Source organism: Solanum dulcamara, chromosome 7 (genome assembly GCF_947179165.1).
Source record: "Solanum dulcamara chromosome 7, daSolDulc1.2, whole genome shotgun sequence".
Classification (NCBI taxonomy): Eukaryota; Viridiplantae; Streptophyta; class Magnoliopsida; order Solanales; family Solanaceae; genus Solanum; species Solanum dulcamara.
The window spans coordinates 10,420,373-10,430,791 of NC_077243.1; the positions used below are offsets into that span (position 1 = coordinate 10,420,373).

Below are 10,419 nucleotides of genomic sequence, written 5' to 3' on the forward strand. Positions count from 1 at the left end.
CGGAAAATATTTTTCACTCACCAACCAAACATGAAAAAATAAGTTAGAAACCAACTTGTTTTTCAAGAAAAAATTTTCTAGGAAAACTTTTTCCTTCATACCAAACACACCCTTTAGAGAAACACTCTTTCATCCAAATAGCTTAGAGCCCGTTTAAATTGGCTTAAAAAAACAGTAAAAAATAAAAAGTACGGGGAGGATTGCTTTTGATTTTTAACTTATTTTAAGTTATTTTATATTTTGCCAAATACTTTCAAAAGTTAAAAATTTACTTAAAAGTAAATTTGCCCAACTTCTAAGTCAATCCAAATGGGCTTTTAGTATGCTCCTTTTCAATTCCAAATGCTAAGAAAATTATTAAGGTAAAATTGTATAACGTACCAAAAAGAATTAACGTTAAATTTTTTCTTACAACTCATGATGTTACTTAAATGATACCACTACAAATTAGAATATTACTATCACGACGATATGTCAAAATCGAATTTAAGATCAAGGAAATTAGGCATTAAGTACTCTTTTCTTGGTAATTTAAATAGAGGAATTGGAAAATTACATATCTGAACAAATATTCTTATTATAACTTACTACATTCACACGATATTTTCTTAATTTCCTAGCGAATTGCGCAACATATGAAGTTTTTTATTTTTAGCCTAAAATAGGCATGCAAAGAAGGTCTGAATTTCTTTTTGTTTTAAAATTAGGCTGAATATAAATTCTCTTTCCGCCACTAATCGTTTAGAAGAAGATTACTACTAGCTGTACATTATATTCTTTCTCAGGTAACAACCAAATCTAGGAGTGGTCGAGTTGTTTAAACAAAAATCAAATTAAAATGAAGAAATATTCTATGCTTTCACCCTGTAAAGTGATTTGTAAGGGTCCACAAGGCTAATAATTACTTATCTATGAACTTTTTAGCATATTACACCTTCTTACAAGCAAGGAACTTGATTCAATTTGCTTGCTTTATTAAATTTTCCTCACTATATATAGCTTGCATGCATGGTTCACTAAACATCATCATCATTCGAACCAAAGCCTAGTAAATTAACCCATTCTTTCCTTTCTTTTTTCAATTAAAAACCCAAATTAGCAAAAATGTCCAGTCATGCTTTGGTGCCTGCAGCAGCAACTCATGTGAAACCTACTCAACATGCAATGGCTAGGCGTGAACGCCCCGTTTTCTCCTTGTCGGATGATCATGCTATGTCCAAGAAAATCCTGGATACTCACAATCCTGATGGTCGTGAAGTTGATGTTAACATCATTCTCCACATTGCTGAGGAGATTTTTCAACATGCCTATCCTGCTGGCATTGATGGCATACTTCACGTATGTAACATTCTAATTTTTTCGTATACATTTAATTTCTAGTCAATACAACAAAGTTTTACTGGCCCTGTTTAGGTATGTACAGCAGCACTAACTCTTATGTTTCCAGGGCGTGGGAGCTCATCATCCTGAAGGTCATATTGAAGCATTGAAGTTAGAAGAAAAGGCCTCACTTGCCTTTGATGGCATCATCGAAGGATTGGCTTACATCATACACAAAGTCTCTTGCGAGGTACTTCATACAATCTCCTCCCATCCTTTTTAGTCTGTTCCAATAAGGATGTCACACTTCTTTAATTAGAGCTAATTTAACTAAAACTTTTTTGTTTTATCATACAATTGCTTATTGCTGGTTATGGATTACAAGCTTCAATAGTCTTTAATCCTTTCTTTCCGTACAGAGTCAAACATTGCCACTGTAATTGGGGCGAAAGGAAATAATATATATAATTGAAATCCTTACTCGTTTATGAATTATGGCTATAACACTTGTAATTTGGCGTTTAAAAATGTAATTGCAGTTGACATGCAAGTGCTCGAGTGGAGGTCATGATACACATTCAACAACAATGTCAGTCTTAGGGATGCTCTCTGGCTACCAATGGGACGCGAAACTAGTCATAGCTTTAGCATCATTTGGCGTTACCTATGGTGAATTCTGGCTGGTGGCTCAGATGTTTGCCACTCATCCCTTGGCCAAATCTGTGGCCATCTTAAAACAACTGCCAGACATCATGGAACATCATGGTAGCCTCAAGTCTCGATTTGATGCCATCAATGAACTCATCAAGGCCATTTTGGAAGTAACCAAAATCATAATCGAATTCAAGAAGCTTCCTTCTCAGTACATCAGTGAAGACCAACCACCTTTGTCTGTCGCAATTTCTCACATTCCTACTGGTGTTTATTGGACTATTAAAAGTATTGTTGCTTGTGCTTCCCAACTTACTACCCTTCTTGGAATGAGCTATGAGTAAGCCTCCTCTGTTTTAAACAAAATCAAACTTTTTTTCGTCTTATAATTTGATCGAAATTGAAGTAATTAACAATTAATTGATGCTGCAGGATGATAGTAGCTACCACAGCAGACACATGGGAATTGTCAAGCTCTACACACAAGCTGAGGAACATAGCCGAACACCTCAGAGCTGAATTAAACCGTTGCTATCAGCATATTCGTAAGTAAATTTAAGTTTGAAGGAGAAGGAAATGGATCTTATTAGCATTAAGAACCACAAATCTTTCATAAGGAATCAAGAAACCGTCAAGACGTATCAAAATGTAGGCTAGTAATTGGAATTTTGTGATGGGCTTGTATTTACATCAATGTTTCGTGCAGAGGACAAGATGCACATCGAGTACTATAAAATGCTGGTGCACCTCTTTGAGACAACACAATTCGACAACATGAAGATAAACAGGGCGATGATCTATATCAAGGATGATTTACTTCCACTTGAATTAGGAAACACTCACACAAGGGTACGTTCATAATTTAAAATTATGATCAATTTTCCCTTGATCTAACTTTTTTTTATGACTTGTAAAATTCAATTTCAGGCTAGTGTTGAAGTGCTAAGAAGAAAGACTGTTCTGCTGCTGCTGTCAGATCTTGAGGCTAGCCCTGAGGAGATATTAGTACTGTCCCAATTTTACATTGAGTCAAGATCAAGGACAGAATTTCAATACGAAATAGTGTGGCTTCCGATTGTGGATCGATCAAAGGGATGGAATGACGAGCAGGAACATAAATTTAAGGAGCTGCAAGCACTTATGCCGTGGTACACATTGCACCATCCATCCTTGTTGGAGCCAGCAATCGTCAAGTTCGTCAAAGAAAAGTGGCATTTCACCAAGAAAATGATGCTTGTAACCTTGGATCCACAACAGGGCAAAGTTGCCTGTCCCAACGCTATTCACATGGCTTGGATTTGGGGAAATTTGGCCTATCCCTTCACTATTTCTAAAGAGGAATCCCTGTGGAATGTCGAATCTTGGAGACTTGAACTCGTCGTGGATGGCATTGATCAGAATTTAATCGAATGGGTAAAATCTTATACTAAATTTTTGTTTTAGACTCATATGCAATTATCAGTGACGAAGCTAGAAATTTCGCTAAACATATTCAAGATTTAATTCATGTAATTTTATTTTTTTACTTATATAGTACAGTATAAATGGGTGTTCAACTGGCAAGTACTAATACTTTAGAATCTTGGCTTTAATCAGATGACAAGTGGTAAGTTTATCTGTTTATATGGAGGAGAAGACATGGACTGGATCCGCAGTTTCACAAAATCAGCACGAAGCGTGGCTCAGAGAGCTGGGATCGACCTACAAATGATATATGTAGGAAAGAGTAACAACAAGGAGAGAGTTCGAAAGATCAACAGCATGATAACCGCGGAAAATCTGAGTTACTGCTTGATGGACTTAACATCAGTTTGGTACTTCTGGACAAGAATTGAGAGCATGTTCTACTCAAAAATGCAGCTGGGGAAAACCATCCAAGAGGATAAAGTTATGCAAGAAGTGTTAACAATGCTAAGCTTCGATGGAAGTGATCAAGGGTGGGCGCTCATAAGCAGGGGATCATTCGAGATGGCTAGAGCTAAAAGTCAGATAATCACTAAGACATTGGATGATTACCCAATTTGGGAAGAAGATGCTAGATCTAAAGGATTTGTGCCTGCACTTATTGATTATTTCTTGCAATTGCACACTCCTCAGCATTGCAATCGCCTAATTCTTCCGGGACTTGATGGTGATATTCCTGAAATGATTGTGTGCGCCGAATGTGGAAGGCCAATGGAGAGGTTCTTCATGTACCGCTGCTGCACTGATTGAGGGAGGAGTTTGTTTTCTGTGCAATCTATTGCTTGCTTGGTATAATAAGCAAGTTGTAGTTTTCTATGTTTTTGTTGTCCAAAATAATTGGTTGGTCTTTAGTACCACTTTTGTTTTTACTATTATGCTGTAATGTACCAACTGTCTGGCTATCAAAGAATTCCATGTCTTTGATCAGCTCTAGACTACTACTATTTGAGTGTGTAATAATTTATAGGTAATGAAATTGAGTTGCCACGTCTTTTTTACTAGTTATTTTTTAGTCTTTTTTCTTTTTTGTAACTTCCATTGAAGAGTCTTCATCAATATGATGGTAAGCACTTTCATCGATATACAGGCCCAAAGAAAAGATTATTTTCTCTCAGTAGAACGAAAAAACATAAAATGAAAAATCAATAGTTAAACGTTGAACATCAACAACAATAACTATGTCTCAGTTACAACAAGAAATTAAAGATAAATAACTGTGTCGTATCAAAATTATCAGGTCTCTTTGTTACCGTTTTCCCAAGCCTACACAAACATGAAATTTGTGGCTTAATATAAACACAGAAAACTGTAACATTTGAATTGATTCTGTAGGTAATTAGTAATTATTCTAATTAAATCTTTTCACTGAAGTTCAAGTTGAACAAATCGCTTTCTAAGAATTATCAACTTGACTGATTTCACAATCATCTATGAAAGAAGAAAATTCTACAAATTTGAGTTTTAGAACTGTACAAATATTGTATTGTACTTTGTTGATTCATGTCGAAATGTTGCATTTTACAAATTTGGTAATGTCATATAACTTATAAGCTAGTAGTAAGATTTTTTAAGTAATTGTTTTTTTGCCTATTGTATTTGACATTTAGTAATGGTAAAAATTTATCCACTGTTTATATTTAATCAATTGATGCATCAGTGCATAGAAATTTAGCAGTTAATTATAAATATGGTAAGGTTGAAAGTGTACTAGAGAAGTAATAATTTTTTATTTCCTTTTTATTATGATTCTTGTTACAGTAAAGAGAGAAGCATCCAATGTGTAATGGAGTATCTGTTGAGAGTGTTGAAGTGCATGGGCGACTTACCTGATTTTCACGATTTCATCCAATGTGTAAGCACCTCAAGTTAACTCATTTGATCTTTGTAGACAATCTAATTGTTGGGAAAAAGTCACTAACTAATTCTCATCCCTTTCAGACCGCCTACAAATAGAAAAATAACAGAGAAATTTAAAGAGAATAACAACACAAAGATTTAACGTGGAAAACTTTTCAATTGGAGAAAAACCATGGACCACCTAGAAAAATATTCATTATATGAAAATTGTTACAACGATATAATACATAATATTTTTCTCATACACCCAAATACCTAAAATACTATACCAAGAGATCTCCAAGGGAAAATTCTCTAAATCTCACATGTATTTTTCCAGATTTTTGTTGTTATGTATTCATGGTGGAGATGTCTATTTATAGGAAATTTAGAGCCATGGTTGGTGCTTATGAACACATTTATGCCACCATATTTAATAAAATGTGTGAAAACCACATTTTTACTGATATTCTCTATGCATAGTTTCTGGAGGTGTATGTTCATCCTCCCCAAGAGTATCCTCAAGGAGGTTGACAGGATCTGTAGGAATAAACTAAATTTGGGGGAGTAATGATGAGAAGAGGAAACTGCCACTTGTAGCCAATATTCAATTTCTGCCAGTTACAATGCAATGCTAGGTGAACTGAACAGTCTACGGATAGCTGATCTTATATGGACATCTGTACCACAGCCAAGGCAGGCTACTTGATGCTAGTGTACAAAGTGAGGTGAAACAAGTGCTAGAAAGGATCGAGTGGAAGCATTGGAGGCAATTCTATTAAGAAGTAGTCGCAGCAATTTGGAGTACCAAAGTTTACCAAACTTGGAGGGCAAGGAACTGGAAGTTGTATGGAGACACAATTGTTAATAGTACGTGAGAGAGTAGTTACACAGATAAAAACAGAATTTATAGAGAAAATATCATTCTTTAGAGGATATAAGAAAGTTCATACAAATTATAGGTTGATTCAGCATTTTTTCATGTAACTATCTCTTGTCCAGTTGGAGGCTTAAAAGACAGAGAACCCTTTGTGGCTATGAATTTTTAGGTACTCTATAGGTGTATGGCTCTTTGTTGTTAATAGATTTTACAGTTTACAAAAAAAGAAAAGAAAGAGAGAAGCATACACTTGTGTGTGTTGTCCCTCAAACCAATCAAATGAGACATTTCCGTCCATATCCTTCACTATAAAGAAGTGTAATTCTTTTCTTTATTCATCCCGCTTTAAGTCTTGGTCCAGGCATACTAGCGGATTCATGATTTAATATTGGGAAATTTACATAAATATATTACATTAAAAAAATATTTACCATTTATAGTAATAATATATTTTTTTCACTGAACACTTATAATACAATTTTAATACATATTAGTGAGAATAATTTATAAAACTCATATAATACAAGTTTTATTCATGGATAATATATTTATCACATACTTTAATACACTTATAATACATTGTGTCAATTTCTTACCAAACAAGTATAATATATTTTAAAACACTTATAATACATTTATATTGTATGCATAATTCAATTTTAATACATGGCAGATATATCATAATATTGTTATATATTGCTATAAATGGTAATAAATAAAAAGTATCGCTAAAATCAGTAATTATTTATTAAAAAACGTTTTTCCTAGTAATTTTTCCTTTAAATTTTAAGTTTTTTTTGCATATGTTATTATATTTTTAATCTTATGTGTTTATATTTAACTAATTTAGTATACATGCTTTGCAGGTGTATCTCGCGTTAATTAATAAAATTATATACAAAAAAAATAAATTATTATAAAAATATTAAAACTTTAAATATTAGGAGTTTTAATATTGATCAAATAAAGAAAGATTTTAAAAGCAAAATTTTAGTCAATTTTAAAGTACTAAATGTTATGTCGGAAAAAGACGGTTTAAAATCAATTTGAGAAAAGAAGAGTCGTCACTTAATTTTTAAAGAAATTAAGAAAACTTAATTTAAAAGACCCAAACAGATTTAAGTCTTAAAAATTCAGAGAAAAAGGTACGAGATTTTAATTTTCACTTTGAGAAGGTGTTAAGCATTCAAAGTGGCCGCTAATGCACGGTTATCCGACGATTTGAAAAAATTATTTGACTAACTTTTGAAAATATTAATTTTAAAAAAAATGAAGACTTTAAAATTATTTTTAGAAAAAATGATCAAACTTAAACATTGAAACTAATATACATGTATATAAAAAAACTAAAAGTTTATCAAATGAACAAGTAAAGGTAGAAAATCATTTAAAGAGTAAATTAAAATGAATTGGTTTATCTATAGGACAATCTAATTAAGTTAAAACAAATTAAAATTAATATCTAAGCAAACATGAATAACATAAGTAATTAAATTATTATAACCAGAATCAATATAAATAAATAATAAATAACACATGAAAATATAACCCGACATTTAGTTTTTGTACGCCTGAACTAAGATGTTGGGTCATCTGTGTTTTGGGCCTTAAGCACAATTTCAATGTATATTGCAGTTGTATATACACTATATATCAGATTGTATATACATTGTATAAAGTGTATACAATATTATTTCTGTATATCAAATTGTATACACAGTGTATACCACTTGTTTTTCCCTGTATCTTCTGTATATCACTATATATTAGACTGTATATACAGTGTATATAATATTATTTTCTTGCATATCAGACTGTATAGATACTGTATATCAATGTATATGACCCTGTTTTCCACCTGTATTCCGTGTATACAGCCCAATATCAATATTCAAATCATGAATATTACCTTCTTTTCCATGTATCAACTTTCCAGCTTTTTGATCAAGATGATGGGAGACTCAAAACTCAACGATATGCAAGGATGTAGTCCAAAGATGGACTCAAATTGACATCACATGCACCAAAATAAAATTACATAAGAATTTACTCATTTTAAGCTGAACCAAGAAATATATCATGATATTTTAAGTTATCAAATTGATGGACAGCCTAGAAGTGACTAACAATATGCATATATATAGACAAAGGAAAGTAAAGTCCTTGATTGTAGTGAGGAGCACAGGTGGAGTCTCAGGAGGAGTGAAATATTTCGTGTCATTTATCGACAAGTACTCCAGGAGAAGTTGGGTGTATCCAATCAAAAAAAGACAGATGTTTTTCCTGTTTTCAAAGAGTTCAAAGCGCGGGTGGAACTTGAATCTAAGAAAAAAATCAAGTGTTTGAGGACAAATAATGGAGGAGAATACACTGGTAATGAATTTGATAACATCTGTAAACAAGAAGGTATTAAAAGACAGTTCACGGTGGCATATACTCCACAATAAAATGGATTAGCAAAGCGGATGAACAGAACATTGTTGGAACGGATAAGAGCTATATTGGCAACTACAGGGTTGAAAAAACCATTCTGGGCAGAAGCAATCAAAACCGCCTGTTATGTGATCAATCAGTCACCATCAACCGCAATTGATCTAAAAACGTTAATGGAGATGTGGACAGGAAAACCAGCTGATTAGTCTCGCTTACATATATTCGAAAGTGCTACTTATTTTATGTACAACACCCAAGAAAATTAAAGTTGGATCCGAAATCTAGGAAATGCATTTTCTTAGGGTATGCTGATGGATTCAAGGGGTATCACTTATGGGATCCCACTGCCCGCAAGGTGGTAATCAGCAGGGATGTTATGTTTGTTGGAAAAAAGATACAAGCAAAAGAAGGTAGCACTTCGAAAGAAAAATCAGAGAATACTACAGTTGAAGTTGAAGAAATAAAAGAAGCTCTAATTTCTTCTGAGGCAGCACCAGAGCACGAAGAACAAGAGCAAGATGAGATCAAAACTCCACAAGTTCGACGGTCAACTAGGGAGATAAGAGAACCAGCTTGGCACTCAGATTATTCTATGGAGGGCAATGTTGTATACTGTCTATTAACAGAGGATGGAGAGTCTTCAATTTTTCACGAGGCTATGAAAGGCTAAGAATAATCTCTGTGGATAGCAGGAACGCAAGAAGAAATTGAAGCTCTTCATAAAAATAAAACATGAGATCTTGTTCAATTTCCACAAGGAAGGAAGGTCATTGGAAACAAATGGGTCTACAAGATCAAACGCAATGGTAATTCTCGTGTTTAATTTATTTTCATTATTTATTATCATATTAAACTTTAATTGTAGTGCTTCCTCCCCAAACATAAATCTCTCCAACAATACATAATTGAAAAACTGCTCAAGCTTTTATGAATTTTCTTCATATGAATCTTTCAAATGTTTTATCTTTAAATGGATCAATTAATCGATTGTAGTGAGGAGCCACAATATAAGTCAATCCACAGAGTAAACCATAAACAAAGAATCTTAAACAAAGAAATTAAACCTAATCAACCTAAATATGACAAGAATATTTAAAGAAAAATTAATTACGTTAACCTAATAAAATTAAATAATAATTTGAGAAAATAGTAAATGAATTTTTTTTAATTAAAAAGAAGTAATTGATGTTAAAATAGATTATATATTTATTTAAATAATATATTTTGACATTATAATCTATTTATTAAATCACAAATATGTTTGGAATCAATAAATAACTCTTTTAAATTATGAAGAGGAAACAATTTTCACTTTCATAAATAATAATAAAAAAATCAGATATACATTAATCATATTTAGCTACACATGCGTTAAAACTCAATATTAATCAATCAATAGCTTGTTCTTTTGCGTCTCACGAGAATGTTGTAATCAATTTCAATATCAACATGTATAGTCTTTACCATAATTTAGACTGAATACGATTTTAGTTGAATTAAATATGTACTACAAGCTCAAATTTAAATATTAGTACATTTTTTATAGAAAAAATAGGTAACAAATTCTAGATTAAAAAAACAGAAACAAAATTCAGGAGAATATACCTAATATATCAAAACGCTTGGTAGATTTGGCATTGAATCTCCGGATCATATTGACAAATTCATAAGCCGTAAATAAATTGATAATTGTGGTGGAATGATTGGAACACCTTCTCCCTTGATCATATATTTCAAATTCATCAACTTCAATGCATCAAAAAAGTTTCTTGCTTGATACGTAGTACTGATTAAAGAAAAAAAGACCTCTAATTTGCTCTCAAAATTTTGCTATC

General features: G+C 32.5%; 1 protein-coding gene across 1 annotated transcript; it reads left to right on the top strand.

The window, feature by feature from the left end:
- Positions 1-1,034: 1,034 nt before the first annotated feature.
- LOC129895750 (protein SIEVE ELEMENT OCCLUSION B-like) lies at positions 1,035-4,440 on the top strand. The gene is made up of 7 exons (XM_055971513.1): positions 1,035-1,338; positions 1,448-1,570; positions 1,860-2,311; positions 2,404-2,516; positions 2,678-2,820; positions 2,899-3,384; positions 3,568-4,440. The coding sequence occupies exons 1-7, from the start codon at positions 1,105-1,107 to the stop codon at positions 4,183-4,185; spliced, it is 2,169 nt and encodes a 722-aa protein (XP_055827488.1). The 5' UTR covers positions 1,035-1,104; the 3' UTR covers positions 4,186-4,440.
- The last annotated feature ends 5,979 nt before the right edge of the window (positions 4,441-10,419 follow it).